Source organism: Amphibalanus amphitrite, unplaced genomic scaffold, assembly GCF_019059575.1.
Source record: "Amphibalanus amphitrite isolate SeventyFive unplaced genomic scaffold, NRLGWU_Aamphi_draft 000004F_arrow, whole genome shotgun sequence".
In the NCBI taxonomy this organism is placed as follows: Eukaryota; Metazoa; Arthropoda; class Thecostraca; order Balanomorpha; family Balanidae; genus Amphibalanus; species Amphibalanus amphitrite.
The window spans coordinates 465,102-483,180 of record NW_024881501.1 but is presented as its reverse complement, the minus strand read 5'-3'; the positions used below and the strand labels follow the sequence as shown (position 1 = coordinate 483,180).

The 18,079-nt window shown below is 46.5% G+C and overlaps 1 protein-coding gene across 1 annotated transcript; it reads right to left on the bottom strand.

Moving 5' to 3' along the window:
- Window positions 1-3,328: 3,328 nt before the first annotated feature.
- LOC122374150 lies at window positions 3,329-17,184 on the bottom strand. The gene is made up of 2 exons (XM_043352776.1): window positions 17,176-17,184; window positions 3,329-4,699 (listed from the first exon to the last, which is right to left on the bottom strand). The coding sequence occupies exon 2, from the start codon at window positions 4,675-4,677 to the stop codon at window positions 3,850-3,852; it is 828 nt and encodes a 275-aa protein (XP_043208711.1). The 5' UTR covers window positions 4,678-4,699; window positions 17,176-17,184; the 3' UTR covers window positions 3,329-3,849.
- Between the last annotated feature and the right edge of the window lie 895 nt (window positions 17,185-18,079).

Genomic DNA, 18,079 nt, shown 5'->3' with positions numbered 1-18,079 from the left:
ATATAAGATTGCATCAACCTGAATTCAGAGCCCTGATCGGCGGCCGGCTAGTACTCTTGCCCGCGCTCACATACGTGCACGTTACCCCGGCAACGGGCTATTGACCAATGAGAAGCGAGAAAAGTGTTACGTCACTGCGATTTTTCATATACCTGTGCCCCCTGGACGTGACGTAGTGTGCTCGCGCGCGTGCAGGGTCTCTGCGATCGAAAAAGAGCGCTAGCAGCGCGCCACTCGACGCCGCCATTGTCAAAAGCGGCGTGTTAGTATGCTTTATTATGAATGATGTGTGTAAAAGTGAGTTTTTATGTTGTTTATTTGGAGGGAATGGTTGGAATAAAATTATTTATTTTTATTTCTATGGGTTGGAGTTTTTATTCAAAAGATTTCGGTCTATATAATTGATATTAACTGAAAACACCTTCGTTTGAATAAATTGCAGATATTTGGCAACTGAAGTGTTAGGTAAGCCTAAATGATACGTAAAAAGGTAAGAGACACCCTGATTATCATTTGAGAAACGAAAATATATGAATTTCCTTTATAAGACTCGCTCAATATGCTACTCCGCGGTTTATGCCCCGAGGGTGTCCGAGGGTTTCCGTTAGTTTGTCGTTGGCGCTGTCGCCCGTGACGTCGGCTCGCGGAATGCGTCATACCCTGCACACAAAATAGCCGGCTGCCGAACAGCGCTCAGAGCCACCCACGTGCGCCACGTATGGTGCGGCTGCGCCATAAGTTGTTCACTGTTTTCTGCTACAGGAATTACTGAGTTGCTGCCAAATGTAGTGAAAAACTTGTCCGGTAAAGGATTACTTCTTTTTTTCCGCAGAATGACAGGTAACTGAGAAAAAGCAGCTCGAAAACTTTGATTGACATTCAATTTGAGGAGGGGATAATCCCCCCACCCTCACTCCAGGGGGGACGGTGTCCCCCCCATCCCCCCTGTGGCGACGCCCATGCGAGCAGTGACAATTTCTTGATCGTTTCAAAAGTCATAGAAAACACCAAGCATAAACTGAGTGCGTAAGATAGGTATTTCTTACAAGTATCACATACGCTCTAAATGACTTTCTAAGCAGATTCGAGAGTCAGTAGCTACCTATTTAAAGTGACCATCCCACCTTAACATTAGTTTTGAGTTGAGATAGCCAAATTGGTGGCCATGGCCTGCAAATACCGGTTTGGGCACTCACAACATCGAACAATGCTTTTCTTCGGAGATATGGAATTTCGGCCAAGGGAAGAAATCACATGATATAAAACTAGTCGACATTCGATTTTCTCAAGTTCACTTTTTGCTCGTTTTGCTCGCTAAAACACGTGCTTGTTCCATTGGCGGCGGAACGGGGAGGGCACCGGGGCACCGTGCCCCCTTTGATTTTGACATTTTAACATTAGCCCTATGGGCGTTGCATGGAAAGAATGGGACCAAAAGTCGGCAGTGCCCCCCCCCCCCTTAACCCGCGACCTGGTGGGGGGGCTATTTTTTGCCCCCCCCCCCTCCAGACTTTTCGATATATCTCCAGAACCGCTGCGCCGATCGTCACCAAACTTTCAGTACCCTCCAGGACATCAATTTTACACATCGTGACCAAAAAATTTTCCAAAGGCTATGATAGGTTGGCCGGAAATGACGTCAGAGTGACGTCATGTTCTGCCGTTTTCGACCTAAAAAAGGGTTTCGCGGGAAGAGCTGTCAGGCCTATAGCTTTGCAAATACAGAAAAATGATAAAGACATAAAAGCTGTAGAATTGACAGGGCTACAAAACTGCTATCTCGGATTTTTGAATTTTTTGGATTTTGACCCCCAAAAATCAAAAAATAATTTTTTTGGATATAATGATCGAAAAATCCAGAAAGTTTTTTGAATTTCGCAAAAACCGGAATATATGTAATAGTCCTTACCGTCTTCCATCCACATACCAAATTTGAGATTGATACCTCTTTTTTGGCGAAGTTATAGCGAAAAAACTGTTCAAAATTGATGACGTCAAATTTTCAAACTCAATTTTTAGCAATTCTAGACCCCGTAGCGCAAAACAAAGACCACCATTAGACTCCCCGTGACAAGCTGCATCGAATCAATACCCATTTTATGCAAAACTATCAACTTTAAAATTTGACCTTTTTTGGCCTGACCTTGACCTGACCTTGACCTGAACTTCACCAGAAAGTGACCTAAGCCATACCTGATAGTCTTATAACCAACACCATTGAGTTGGAAATGAAAAATTGGCCATAAAACATGCATCACACAACCTTAGTAAAGTTCAGCTCATGTGACCTGACCTGTGACCCTTGGTGACCTGACCTGTGACGTGGCCTGGTATTGTCAGTGACCTCTAATAGCAACATATCTACGAGGCAACTGACGCCCTATCGCTGATTCTCGACAAAATGCGTTTTCCTCGGTGTTATAGCGCATTCCCTAGAAGACCCGTGAACGGTGAAACATTTCATCTTTGACCTGACCTGTGACGTCATCGGTGACCCCGAGGTCAATGAAATTTGGTTTCCTTCGACAAATTTGACAGGCCTTTCGAACGCCGTTTGAATTTTGCGGATCCGTCCAGTAGTTTCGGAGATACGAGGGGGGCAAAAAATAGCCCCCCCCCCCAGGTCGCGTTATAAACAGACCCCACCAGGGCGCGGGTTAACTGAAGGTGTTCCGCCGCTACTGGCTTGTTCGAAAAACATACTTGGAGGTTGGAGCCAGTCCTTAAAAAACAAAACGAATTACCTTTATAGTTTTTTAAAAGGTGTTTGGCTCCAAGTACTTTTTTCAACCAAGCACGCGCTTTAGCCAGCGAAACGGGCAAAAACACTAGAGAAGCAGCTGTACGAAAAATCAGGCTTCTAGCTTTAAAAATGTTGAGTGGAGAGCAGAAAAAACTACCTGGGGGGGGGGGGGGGCAACCACCCTGCCCCAAGTGCGGGCGAGGGTTAAGATCTTTTTCAATATAGATTTTATTCTTAACAATTTTCCACCCACCCCACGTATCTCATCCCACATCTGAAATATAGTATTTGGTCTACGCGGCCTTCCATGTGGTCCCCAGTACCTTCAGACTCGTGGTTACGCGCATGGGTGGAAGGGTCTAAGTCGATTGCTAAGCTGTGAGCGGATTTAATCAGCAGCCGGTTCACTATGACCATTGTCCAGGTCCCGGTCCGCTGATAGGGTAAGGAGGTAACTTCGTGAAAAAAAATACAAATCTTCCTCCAGACCCAACATTTTGCGTTGGTATGCAAAGGCTAAAACATGTTTAGCACGGCCGTTTCATTGTACACGCTATGGTCCTTCTTAGTTCGTTTCATCGTATGTGGATTTTCGCAAATTGCATTTATAAAAAAGACGTTTCTGCTCCTAACTTCGTACGTAGAGACCGACATTGACATTAGCCTTTTCTTACAAAACTGACGATACAATCGTAACTCGAAGGCAATGACATCTGTCACCCAGAGATCATCACACCAAGGCAAGGCTATAAACGCCAGAATGGGCTCATCAATATACAAATTCATTACCAGTTTTGTCAGCAACAGCAAAAAGTTTGTTTTCGGCCAAAACAAGTCGGTGCTTTTTGCTGTCACACTGGGCGAATAATCTGCTTGAAAGCCCAATGAAAAGAGCGGATCATCGCGCGTCGCAGTGCTATGATTTCCGATCGACTGATTACAAAGCCTTTGAGCCATTATCGGCTCCGTCGAGAAACAAAAACATACGGCGCTGTGAGACAGGGACACGACAGGGCCAGGGTAATGGCATGCCTTCCCTGTACCGAGTGCACGCACCGGTCGCCCGGTGGTATGTACAGTGGCAGCTGCGGCGGCGAGCGGTGAAACTAGCGCAGTTCTGCGGCTGCACTGGCCACCAGTCGGTCCAGCTCTGGTCGCCGCCCGGCACCGGTGGTCAGCGCCCGCAGGTGGGCACTCAGCGCCACCAGGTGACGGCGCCGATCCTCGTCAGACGGCGCGCGGCCGCACCGGGCCCAATCGCAGACGACGCTCCACAGGCGGCCATCGATGACTTGTCGGCGCCGATCGCGGTCGCGGGGGGCGGCCGCCATATGGCGCGCCTGCTCTGACCGGCCGGCGGCCACCAGCGCCGAGAAGGCCGCCAGCTGCGCGGCCGGACGGTCCAGGCCGATGTGGCGCAGCAGCGGCTCCAGGGACGACCGCAGCGAGGCCAGCTGGGGCTCAGCGCTGGCGTGCAGCGCCAGCGACAGCTCGCAGACGAGGTGGGGCGCGCGCGGCAGCAGCCGACAGGCCGTTTGGTAAGCCTCCAGCTGGTGTGGCCGCACCTGGGAAGTGGCGGCATGCTGCACGGCCCGGTGGAGCTGCGCCCACAGCCGGGAGCGCACCTCGCGCTGCGACTCGGCTGCCCGCCGCGCTGCGTGACGCTCGTGCGCCGCGATGACTCGTGTATACCGGTGTTTGCACCGACTAAGGGTTGGCGGCGCCGGTCTACTACCCGGCTCATCCACCACCTCACTCTCAGCGAACGCCGAAATTTTGCTGCCAGTGCCACCCGGTGGATGAGCCATACTGCAGCCAGCAGGGCGGAGCTGGTCGTGTTGCAGCGCGTTGTGCAGCACATACTGTAGCTTGTCCCGATACACGTGCACAGGCGGCCGGAGTGGTGCTGACGGCGGCCGGCCGCGCCGACCCATCGTGACCACCGCCTGACGACCGCTGCAAAACGGAACAAAAAAACAAACACCATCAGTTACATTTGTACAGCTGTTATGTGTTTTGTAGGCTGTGCACAGTAATGTGTTTTTCAGAGCACTTTGTAAATTATTATGCCTTCATATTTGATTAGCTCATAACCGCAATGGAAACGATATAGAGTTCAGACATTATGCAAGCGTCGGCAGGCTTATTGTCCATAAATTGAAAGCATTATATGCTGTTCATATTGCCTTTTATTTCAGCTTCGTGTTACTTCCAACTGGCGTTCTCATAAAGCAGATATTGGCAACACTTAACCCAAGCCCCGCTGGGGGTCCTGGATTTCCACGCCCTGCTGGGGGGGGGGGGGGGTGTTTGAACCCCCCCCCCCTCTAACTCGGCTTCTGGGCCACGTAGCGATACACGGAAGGCGGCGTTCGAAAGAGCGCCAAAAATAATGACGAAATCCCTTCGGTCACTTTTTTGGTCATGTCAAAGGTCAGGTCACCAGAGGTCAATGAAGGCAAAAGTTCGCCGATTTTCAGGTCGCCTGTCGGCAGTTTCCAAGAAGCTAACGCATAACTCGGGAACCAATAGAGCTACAGCGTCGCGGAAAAGCGCATTCGATAGCCCTATTAACGCCCTTTCTGAGAAATTCCCTCAGATTTGATCTAACGTCAACGGTTTTGCCTCCTAGAAAATGGGGCAAAAACTACAAAAATACGTTTTTTTGGAAAGCTTTTCTAAAATAACTTTTGACCCAAGCCTTGCACGAGGTTACTTTTACCGGCATCGTGTTCCTCTCGTCAACACGCATCGAATGGATTATAACTTGACCTTGAAAGGTCAAATTAAAAATTTCACCTCAGGTCAAAGTCATGACCTGACCGGTAAGGGTCAAGTTGCATATCTGTCGATCCGTATCGTCGAGTCAAACACAACTAAGGTGTTTTCATCGCCGCCGTTTTTTTTTTAGATATGCGGGAAAAACCTATGTGTTCATAGGTTTTTTCGCGTTCATAGGTTTTTCGCAAACACATAGGCGTCGCCAAACATTTTCGGTTGAGGGGCAAAATCAACTGTTGTGTTAAATCTTGCTTTTCCCTAGTCGTTACTCACTCGTTTTACCTATCATTCGACGCGCAATGGTGCGAGGAATGTGATGGTGACAAAGTTTTCCTTCTACCTATGACATGTAATTTTTTACAGAAAAATTTGAAATTTTGAAATTTCTGGACAAAAACGACCGGTAGAATTACAGTGGCTGCAATTGCCGACGCCGGACGCACTGCCGAGGGCCCCTGTGCAGACGCTCGTCGCTCATGACGGTCACCCAGAAAAAGGTGAAAAACGTTCCATTTAATCGGATCACCCTGCCAAAACCTCCATTCACGCATGCATACAGAAGTTTTACGTGAACTGCATAGGGTTTATCCCAGCCGCCGATTGTAGCTACGTTGGGCATTTGGCGGAGAGTGAATGTCGGAGGTGTGAATCGGAAGTCTTTGCTCCAGTGGAGGAAGTGTTTTGTTCAGGTTCACTCGAGTGTGAACAAAAAGTTTCTCGTTCTTCGTGTGAAAGGAAGTGCTGCAAACGCGAACAAAAACTGTTTAACCCGCGCCCCACTGGGGTCTGCGAATAACGCGCCCTACTGCACAGCTGGGGAGGGGGGGGGGTCTATTCATAGCCCCTTCTGAACTCCGCGAAATTAGTGGGCCGATCACCAAATTCAAACGGCGTCTGATAGCCCCGGAAAAACTGTCGACCGAAACCTACATTCATTGACCTCGAGGTTACCGATGACGTCACGGGTCAGGTCAAAGTAAAAATTATCGATGGTTGGCTTGCTCACATTTTGGGCTCTGGCCGCCGTCTTACAAGTCAGATCAGGCTCATTTTTGGTTTACACACTCGTGAACGCTTTAGATACCCTGAGAGTACCAAACTTGTACTTTGATTTTCAGGTCTGGGTCAGGTCATCACAGGTCACGGAAATGTTATATCATGCATCGGTCACGTGACACATGCTTTATGATCCATTTAGGTCATAGGTTTCGAATTCGATGTTGTTTATGTCATTCGAGGTCATTTTGAGTTGAATTTAGCTTACGTCAGGCCACTTTCAGGTCAAAAGAGGTCAAATTTTAAAGTTAAATTTTTCAACAAAAAAAGGCTATCGGATGCAGTTTGAGCTCAGGAACACGATGCACAGTAGGCGATTTCGTTATTCTAGCACGTCATGGCTTATATCTCGAGTTAGGCTCGACAGAACTGAGCTCTCATTTTGAAGACCATTTAATTGCGCTTCACCTGACATTGTGTTTCATCTCAGAAAGTGCTGCGTTTTCTTTGCAACCTGCCAGGCGCGCACACAGGATTTTTCAATGGGAGGGGCACGACCTGCGAACTGCCCCCCCCCCATGCCGAAGGCCTCCCCCCAAAAAAATACGGACTATGGGGTTATATTTCGGTTGGCTTGAAGCTTGAGCTTTTTTGTCAATGCATGTAAAGCAATCATTTCGGTACCAGCTTAATTTTCAAAACAATATTTTTGACGCTGGCATGTTTTATTCAAATGCGACTCAAAGTCGGTACATATACCCAATCATCTAAGTTATTACGTAAAACATTCAATTAATATGCATTTTTGCAAGTCCCTCAGAAATCAACCCCGGGTAGTGACTAACTGCCGGCCGGCCGACCGGCCCGGGGTGGCTAGAAGCAGGGGCCGGTCACTGTTTGGCCCGGATGTGTAGGAGCGGAAGAAGCACTCCTTTTTCACGTATATTCGCATATCTTTTTAGGCATATCGACATGAAACGTCAATAGGTATATCTGATACGATGCAAGATCACAGACCAGAGATCGAGCTTATAACTTATAATCAATGTTTAACCGATGAATCAAATCAACAGGACTATGTACGATGTAAGTGAGACATGAGTACCCAGGATCTCGCCCAAGAGGGGGTCAACTGCTCTTGAAGGGACCCGCGAGTCACCCGGGGACCCTGGGTCAGCCCAGACAGGGACGTATCCAGGACCTTTCGATTGGGAGGGGAGGGGGGGGGGCGCCGGCACGGTGGGTCCGGTCCCACTCGCAGCCGGGCCTATTTAAAACGGTCTTTGCCCTGAGAAAATGTGGAAAATTGGCAAGCAAAAATATCATTTATGCTCAAGGAGTGTGCCTTTAACCCGCGCACCGACGGGGGGGGCGGATATCCGCCCCCCCCCCTGAGGTTTTTCGCGAATAGCGGGAAAACCGCGGCGCGTAGCGCCGCGAAATTTGGTATGACTATAACCTCATCAATTTTACACATGGTGTGCAAGTTTGAACCTCCTACCTATTAAGGTCAGGTCACCAGGTCGCTTTGAATGACCCAACCTCAAGTCACTTTTTTGCAACTTTGTCACCGTGCCAGAGCTACAGTAGATGTCGGAGGCCTTTGAAAGTCGCAGGATATTATTAGGTCATTAGTAGCTACAATTTGTATATCTCGGAATTTCGATATCGGTGACCTAAGGTCAGGTCAATTTCGCGACCTCCCCATTATAAGTCAATGGGGGAAAAATCAACTCCCTGTTTTTACCACTAAAACGGGTCGGAATGGCCCCATATACCATACATGACTTCATATACGATCAACCTTCACTACCTAGAGGTCTGTTTTGCTGTTGGGCAGCTGTGAGGTCATGTGACGTCATCAAAGGTCACCAAAGGTTTTTGGCCAATAACTCCGTACAGGAACAAGATACAGACGCGTGGATGGTCTCATTGTGTTCAGCTCGTCAAGACGCATCGAATGATATACATGATGACCTCGAGGTCACGTGACCTGAGGTCAACCTTTGACCTTGACCTTTCGAGGTCAACATATATATCATTCGATGCGGATTGACGAGAGGATCACGATGATGCCCTTAGTTTGTTCCTATCTTGACTAATTCGAAAGTTATTCGAGAAAAACTCTCTCCATATCTAGCGCCGCCATTTTGACTTTTTCGACCCCTGTGACGTCATCTTTGACCTGACCTGAAAATGACCTTAGTAAAAATTGTAGATCTTGGCCGTGCGTATCCGATGCCGTTTACCACTTGTCGCTATCTTGCTTCGTTCTCGAGATCTCAGGGGGGGGCGGTCATCCGCCCCCCCCCCCCGTCGGTGCGAAGTTGGCGCAGAGCCCCGTCGGTGCGCGGGTTAATGTGCATGGTATTTTACGAGCGAGCGAAGCGAGCGAGCTACTCAGAGTCACCGGTGTGTGGCGCGCTCAGAGGTGCCGGTGAAAAGCCGTCAGATGCGCTGGTGTTGGGTCCTCACAGGCGCCGTTGCGGGGTCTTGGGGCTTAGAGACACTGGTGGGGCCCTCATTGGCATGTGTGTGATCCTGCAAAGTGGCCTTAAAGTGGAAAAAGGCCCTTCATAGGTTGGCAAGGACACTCAGAGGCTGGTAAGAGGCCCTCAGAGTCACTGGTACGTGGCCCTCAGAGGCGCCGGTGTGGGGACTCTCGGAGTCGCCGATGGGCTGTGGGCCGTGGGGCTATCACAGACGGGTGTGGAGCCATTGCAGGTGGTCCCTCATTGGCTGTTACTAGGGCCCTCAGAGGCCGGCAAGGTCTCTCAGAAAACGGCATTGGGCTGTATGGAGACAAGATAAGTGTGGCTACATAGCAGCCCATACGTTGCCTCACAATACAATACCTGTGGTGTCCTTGCAAGTTGAAGCGTGGCCAGAGCGGACCCTCTGCAATCAATTGGCGCCGCAGGTCCCCTCGGGTTCGAAGGAACCCTAAACCCGAGAACGGGCACGCAACCCCTCGCTCCCTGGCTATGCCACTGAATTAAAGTGATCATGGGCCCTTTAGGTAATCAGGGACCTCTCAGATGAACAGGGGTTTTCAATTGATCAGGGGCCCACCAGGTGACCAGGGGACCCTCTGATAACTAGGGGCCTCTCAAGTAACCAGGGACCCCTTAAATAACCAGGGCCCCTCAGTAGGGGGCCACTCAGGTAACTGCGGGAGTCCCTCAGATAACCAGGGGCCGGCAATGTCTTCGGCCGCCTCAAAATGGACCACTAATCCTTCGAGTTGGGCCCCCAACTCGAATGGGGGGGCACGGGCCCGTGTGCCCCTCCCCTTGTGTGTGCCCTTGCAACCTACAATAAAGCAAACAATACCTTTCCCCCATAGGCTTATAACAGGATGGAAAGCTGAAAGTCAAAACTACTGTGACCTTGTCGAAGCATGGCTAATGAATTAGGTACCGATCAACTAGGCGTTCGCGGTTATTGATATCCCCATTCCTTGCAAACTACGTGGGCCAGTTTTGCAATCATATGATTGCATAGGACTATGTAGGTGTTCAATAGGACATTTATAATACCTACGTCACTCCAACAGAACCGATCTAAATTACGTCACAATGAAATATAAAAGTCGCAATATCTCAAAAAGTATCAGATGAAAACGCGTAAAAACTTCCAGAATTCGTCACTATATCATGAGTAACATTTCCGAATCCTACACGGTACTTTTTAGAGGGTGGGATAGTCCCTTTAAGCTTACGAAATAATCCCCCTCCCGTTTTGCCTACCTGAACACGCTTATGATTTTCTAAAACTCATATCTTTGAAACGTAGTGACACTTTAGCTCATGAGAAAGCTAGCCTGAAAATTTTGATGATATTGTCCAAGAAACAATAACGTCCTAGACTTCCGAACAAATATGAAAACACAGCGACTTTTGCGTAGTTATTTTGGGCTTTCCGTACCCCTAAAATTGCAAATTGTTTAACCCTTTTGATTGAATAATGTTGCTTTTGATTTGAAGAATTGGATGCTGCTTGTTCCAATGCAGTCGGTCGGGTGGTTCTCGAGATATCAAGGTGTAACCGAGCTTACCCTAACTACTCGCTCCCAGTTTCACCAAGTGCGGTAAACTCAATTTGGGGTAAAATACCAAACTACCCCACTACGTAACTACAAAAATACTGCCCCGAAATTAAGTTAACCTAACTTGGTGAAGTTATACACTTGGCCCAATCTCACCAAGGTAGCCGGTAGGTAAACTTAATTTTGGGGTAGTATAATTGTAGTTACGTAGTGGGGTAGTTTGGTATTTTACTCCAAATTGAGTTTACCGCACTTGGTGAAACTGGGTCTACTGACGTACCCCAGAAACAGACCAGATGTGTTACAAAAACTTTCACCCGGCAGGCGGTGGGCCTCCCGGCCACCTTCCGCGCGGTGGGGGAGGCATTTTTTTTGCCCCCCCCCCCGTATCTCCGAAACTACTGGACGGATCCGGAAAATTCAAACGGCGTTCGATAGCCCTGTCAAATTTGTCGACGGAAACCAAATTTCATTGACCTCGGGGTCACCGATGACGTTACAGGTCAGGTCAAAGATAAAATGTTTCACCGTTCACAGGGCTTCTAGGGAAAGCGCTATAACACCGAGTAAAACGCATTTTGTCGAAAATCAGCGATAGGGCGTCAGTTGTCTAGTACATATGTTGCTATTGGAGGTCACTAGTCATACCAGGTCAGGTCACCAAAGGTCACCAAGGGTCACCACATGAACCCAACTTTACTAAGGTTGTGCGATGCATGTTTTATGGCCAGTTTTTCATTTCCAGCTCAATGGTGTTGGTTATAAGACCATCAGGTACGGTTTAGGTCACTTTCTGGTGGAGGTCAGTCAAGGTCAGGTCAAAAAAGGTCAAATTTCAAAGTTGATATTTTTGCATAAAATGGGTATCAATTCGATGCAGCTCGTCACGGGGAGTCTAATGGTGGTCTTTGTTTTGCGCTACGAGGTCTAGAATTGCTAAAAATTGAGTTTGAAAATTTGACGTCATCAATTTTGAACAGTTTTTTTCGCTATAACTTAGCCAAAAAAAGATGTATCGATCTCAAATTTGGTATGTAGATAGAACGTGGTAGGGACTATCACATATATTCCGGTTTTTTCGAAATTCAAAAAACTTTTTTGATTTTTCGGCTATTATATTCAAAAAATCTATTTTTTGATTTTTGGGGGTCAAAATCCACAAATTTCAAAAATCCGAGATAGCAGTTTTGTAGCCCTCCTAATTCTACACCTCTTATGTCTGATGACGTCCTTACGTCTTATGTCTTATGTCCTTATTTTTCTGTATCTCTAAAGCTGTAGGCCTGACAGCTCTTCCCGCGAAACCTTTTTTTTGGGTAGAAAATGGCAAAAATGACGTCACTCTGACGTCATTATCGGCCAACCTATCATAGCCTTTCGAAAAAATTTGGTCACCATGTGCGCTAGCTACTCCCGGGAGGGTACTGAAAGTTTGGTGACGATCGGCGCAGCGGTTCTCGAGATATATCGAAAAAACTAAAGGGGGGCAAAAAATGCCCCCCACCGCCTGGAAGGTTAAAATATGCCCAGCCGTCGTTCGTGACCCTGCCCCCTCCCCCTCCCGGTCCACAACACGAGGCTCACATTTCTTTACTGAAGCGCTCTTTTTGTACATTGGACCGGGCCGGGAAAGGAATAGGTGATAATTTTCGAGAAGAGTGATTAAGAGTTTCGCACCGGCATGAGCAAGCTTGTCAGTTCAGACGGATCAGTAACGAATCGACTGTGAAATTGTAAGCATGCAGGCATGCATTCTAACAAAGTACGACACCAAAGACTGAACAAGAGAAACATGCCTCGTTTCTTAAAGGGACACTCCCACCTTAACATTAGTTTTGAGTTGAGATAGCCAAATTGGTGGCCATGGCCTGCAAATACCGGTTTGGGCACTCACAACATCGACAAATGCTTTAATTCGGAGATATGGAATTTCAAACTTGCAGTTTTCGGATTCTAAGGGGCTAGTGCATTGGTATGCCCCCTTAGAATTTGTGACGTCAGCGGAGATCTAACGATTTTTAAATCTTTTACTAAAACGTTTGGTAGCACGCGGTGGTATATGCTGCTTTGCGCGCAACAAATGCCGCACTTTCAAATAAAGTCGCTAGGAACAGCCGAGATCCCAAAAAGTAAACAAAAGTAAAAGTCTAATATCTTGAAAACCGGTGAATATTTTTCGATGAAATTTGGTAGATATTCGTTTTCGCTCTTTCTGAACCGAGCGACATCACTTTCGTGCCAATTCATTAACTTTTTTGAAGGTGGGAGGGTCCCTTTAACCATGAGTGAGTTTAGACGTTAATGACTGGACAGTGGACGTGCAATGAAAAGTTAATATTCTAGTGCACGCCGTATCGCTGCATACAAATTGAAAAATGTGCGTAATAAAGGGCTCTTGCTGTTCGTTTTTAGGAAGCCTATTCCAAATAACGCACAAATGCAGACCTTTTTTAAAACAGTCGTCATAGCCACACTGAAATCCCAGCATAGTTCCGTTTCTGGGATTATAGAGATTGCCTAACATACTGGCGTGATTACACCCCTATCGGCGCAGCCATTTGGCCGCAATTGCGATTGGAACCTTACGTGTGCGTAATTGGGTCACTCTCCCCTACAATGCTGATAATTTGATGCTTCTATCTCCAACCCTTCTTGAGTTTTAAAACAAAACACCTCAAAACTGTCCCTTAACACCCCCTTTTACGGTATCAATCTTTATCTTACGTCCAGAAACCCCACTTGTGGAGCCAAAAAAGGGAGTACAATCAGATTCCTGAGTGTTCTTGAAAATGGCTATCAATGATTCTTTGAAAAGTCGAGCATTCCACAAATAAGAGGGGTGGGCGTTTTACCCACCCCGGGAGATTTGCCCCACTCTACCCTATTCCATTTCTTGTCCTGAAAAGAGTGCCTTGCAGAGGAATGCGTGCCTTGCTGAGGAATGCAGCCACGTCATCGTCAGCAAATCAGCATGCTGCTTACAGCCCATGGGTTTGTACTAGGCAATATGATTGGTCAACATGTAATGACCGAAGGTTTGTTGTCAATAGTTAAAACACTATTCTTTAGAATTGTGTTTTTCTATTGAAAAACAAATCTGAGTTCCCTGACAATTTGGCAAAAGTAATGCTTCTGCATCAAACAAGTTTAAGCTGCTCTCTTTTACATTTTCTCAAAGCATACTTGAAAGCAAGCCGAGTTTGTCTCATCTGCATCGCAATTCTGCCCTCCTTTGGAAAACCACATGACTTCCAAAGCAGAAAGGCATGACGAGCAACGTTGTGCTTAAGTCTAACAGACTCATTCCAGCCTCTAATGAATTTAGCATTGTTTGTACGATTTAGCCGACCTGCCACACATAAGTTGCCACTGAACCTGACAGCCTCAATGAAGCCTTTATAACAAAATGACAGTGTATCAATGTGCGACTCATTAACACAATCAATACCGCATTCAGTGCTGATTTCACGTATAACAGACTCTTTAAAAAGACTTATCTTCTCACGGATAACCTCGTTATACATAACAACCTGCTCCCTGGTGGCAGAATTTCAGCATAGCTTAGGAGAGCTGGAACAGACCGTCTCCTCCAGTGTTTGCAGCATAGGTTGTGAGGCAAAGCTAACAATGAGAGGCAAATGATCGCTAGAGTAGCCATCATAATTAATACAGACGCTCCAAGAATCTCGACATCAGATATCACAAGTCCAATCTCAGAGCAGTATTCAACAAGTTCTAAATAGAAGGATGAGCCATAAGCATTTGCATTAAAATCGCCCAAAATACCAACAAAATTTGCCCTCATGCTTGAAAGCTCAACCGAACAGGATAACTGGCCAAGTGCCAGGCTGAATTGGTCATGGCTGTCTGCGTTACGGTAATCTGTTGGAAGATACACATTATACCTACAAACAAACCTAGATTTGTTGCAATATCCATCACCATTATGCGATCACTAATAGCTTTAGCTTTAAAGGGACCCTCCCACCTTCAAAAAAGTTAATTAATTGGCATGAAAGTGATGTCGCTCGGTTCAGAAAGAGCGAAAACCAATATCTACCAAATTTCATCGAAAAATATTCACCGGTTTTCCAGATATTAGACTTTTACTTTTGTTTACTTTTTGGGATCTCCGCTGTTCCTAGCAACTTTATTTGAAAGTGCGGCATTTGTTGCGCGCAAAGCAGCATACCTATACCACCGCGTGCTACCAAACGTTTTAGTAAAAGATTTAAAAACCGTTAGATCTCTGCTGACGTCACAAATTCTAAGGGGGCATACCAATGCATTAGCCCCTTAGAATCCGAAAACTGCAAGTTTGAAATTCCATATCTCCGAATTAAAGCATTTTTCGATGTTGTGAGTGCCCAAACCGGTATTTTCAGGCCATGGCCACCAATTTGGCTATCTCAACTCAAAACTAATGTTAAGGTGGGATGGTCACTTTAACACTACCTTGTAATGACTTCTTCCACAATACCTAGGTATGGCACTTCCTTCATAAGGGTCTACCAGACAATAGTGCACTAGACGAGACAAAGGCAGAGACACCAAGACCAATGAAGTCATCAACTCATCATGAATTTGATTTAACATAAATAGCTCAAACTTCGCAAGCCAAGTTTCCTGCAGATTAATAATATCATTACTATCACAAAGCCTACGTACTTGAAGAAACGAATTTTTCCAGGAATTACAGTTGTAAGTGCAAACCTGGATCATCAGCTACAGACACCCACAGTACCACTGCACACCAGACACCACATTTCCAACACTAGTGCTACGTGACAACGCTTTTAGGACAGGAGGTGCTGCACTCACATTTTTGTTTCCCTTTGGCTGAAAATACTTTCTGACTGACACATAGCTTGGCCACTTGTCAGGAAGCAGCACACTGCTGGCTACCTCTGCAGGCACACTACTTTAAAACCTCTGTAACCATACTTCTCAGCACAGTGAGGGATCTCTGATACAGATACACTACCAGTACCCAGTGAAGACGAGTCACCAGCGCCTCACGGGTTGTTGACATGTCCAATCTACCAGCAAAGAGATAAAGCTTGTTTGGCGGAGGAGCTACGCTACGCCTTTCAGCAGAGTTGAAGAGTTGGTCCCCTTAACATCAAGCTTTTTTCTACTGCCCTTTGCCTTTGCTGATGTCACCACAGCGTCCAAAAATTATATTTCAGCTTGGGTGTCAGAGGGGAATATTTGTCACTAGAAAGAGCGCTGAGAGTGAAAAAATGCCAGTCAGAAAGGCACAAAAAAGGGCGGAAAACAGGGATCAACAATGTATTTGTGAATGTTGAAGGATGTGGGAGTTGCTTTATTAGATAATTGAATCGAAAATGGAGGAAGGTAAAAGGTACCCACAGATGCTCTTTATTTATAAAATAGGGAGTAAAAAATTGCTCTGGAAAGTTGGAGGTGGGAGCGGAAAATTATTTTGATTTGGATGTCATTTCCAACCCAAACTAGCAAATTTTGGGACACTGTGTCACCAGAGTGAAGCCATCACTGTCAACATCACGTTACTGCTGCTGCTGCTGCTGAACTGGGGCAGACTCACTGGACGGCAACATGGACTGACTGCAGGCAGGGAGCTGCTGTGGTTGCAGAGACTGCTGCTGCTGCTGCCTTTCTTGACACTGCTGAGCTGGAGGCCGTCTGGCATCTCCACTTGCACTGATCTGTGGCAGTGAGGACTGTTGCTGCCGCTGCTCAACGCTGGGCTGCTGTTGCAGAGAAGACGCTGCCACGTTAGCCCAACTTCTTGGAGTCTCAGCGGCAGAGTATGTCTTCTTTGGAGCAGTTCCTTGCAGGTTTTGCATCGCACATTTGAGTTCTTGCATATCCACCTGCATTTGGCTAAACTGACTGAAAAGCACAGCCAAATCCAAGTTCTCAGGGGTTGAGAAAGGAATGCTGCTCAAATCAACAGCATAGAAGGTTGGCAGAGCTGTACCTTCTCTACCACAGACCTGTAGAGCCTTTACAATGTCTTCTGTATTTGCTCTTGCTTTTGAGCTTGGTCCTGTGTTCTTTCTCTTGATGTTCCGTAGATCTCATTATCCTCGACAGTCACCATGGAACATCGCCATGACCGTTTCCCACAACAGGTCTTTGGCCTCTTGTATTTTTTTCAGGGCTATAAAAATTGGCACACGTCTTCACCAAGACATCATAAGGCATTGTGTCAAGCTTGTTCGCAGCAAAACATAGTAGCTCACAGTGGTAGGACTGTGAAGGCGAAGCTTGTGCACCGTGCGTCATTGTGACGATCAAAAGAAATGCTTCCGAGAGAAAGGGAAAAAATTGCACCCAATTCATACCTCACATCGTAACCAGTAAGGTCTTAGCATTCATTAAATCAGAACTTAACAGAAATTAGATCCTTGCACGAGGAATCAATGCTAAATCTATATAGAATATAGTTCTTCCTATATAAAAATATAGAAAATAATATCCTTGTAAAAAGGTCTTATTTTCTTCGCTGAATGCTTATCATTTTGAGCATTAAAATAATAAATCCATTGTAAAAACTAAATTTGGGAAAGTGAACTATTCCCTTTAATATAGCAAGATTTATATTAAATACTTGTTATACCTGGTACTGTTTGACGTGGAAGCTTATCATGCGTTGGCCAATCATATTATGTATTTCAACCCTACGCATCCTGCATTGGCTGTAAGCAGCATGGATTGGCTGATGATGACATGGCTGCATTCCTCATTAAGACACACATTCCCGCATCAGACACTCTTCAGAAAGAGAAATGGAATCTCTTCCTCTAGGGTGATCATTGGGCCATAAAAGCTTCTGAATTGTGCTAGTCTTAGCTCAAGCTACAAAAACGGCGACCTTTTAGATACGAACCGCCTGCGAATGACTTGCTGATGCCTGGAATCGTAGGTATTCTCCGTGTCAGATTTCGAACATAAGGATTTCAAACTGCTGAAATTCGATGTACTTACCCCAAAAACGAGATTTCGTAGGCTCTCCCGTATCAGTATGTATCAGTTTTAGTTGTTATACCAGAGTTTCGCACAGCATGCTTCTCGCATGCGCGCCCAAGGCCAAGGTATATAAAAACACTCCCAAGGCCTTGGGAGTGTTTTTATATACCTTGGCCTTGGGCGCGCATGCGAGAAGCATGCTGTGCGAAACTCTGGTATAACAACTAAAACTGATACATACTGATACGGGAGAGCCTACGAAATCTCGTTTTTGGGGTAAGTACATCGAATTTCAGCAGTTTGAAATCCTTATGTTCGAAATCTGACACGGAGAATACCTACGATTCCAGGCATCAGCAAGTCATTCGCAGGCGGTTCGTATCTAAAAGGTCGCCGTTTTTGTAGCTTGAGCTAAGACTAGCACAATTCAGAAGCTTTTATGGCCCAATGATCACCCTAGAGGAAGAGATTCCATTTCTCTTTCTGAAGAGTGTCTGATGCGGGAATGTGTGTCTTAATGAGGAATGCAGCCATGTCATCATCAGCCAATCCAT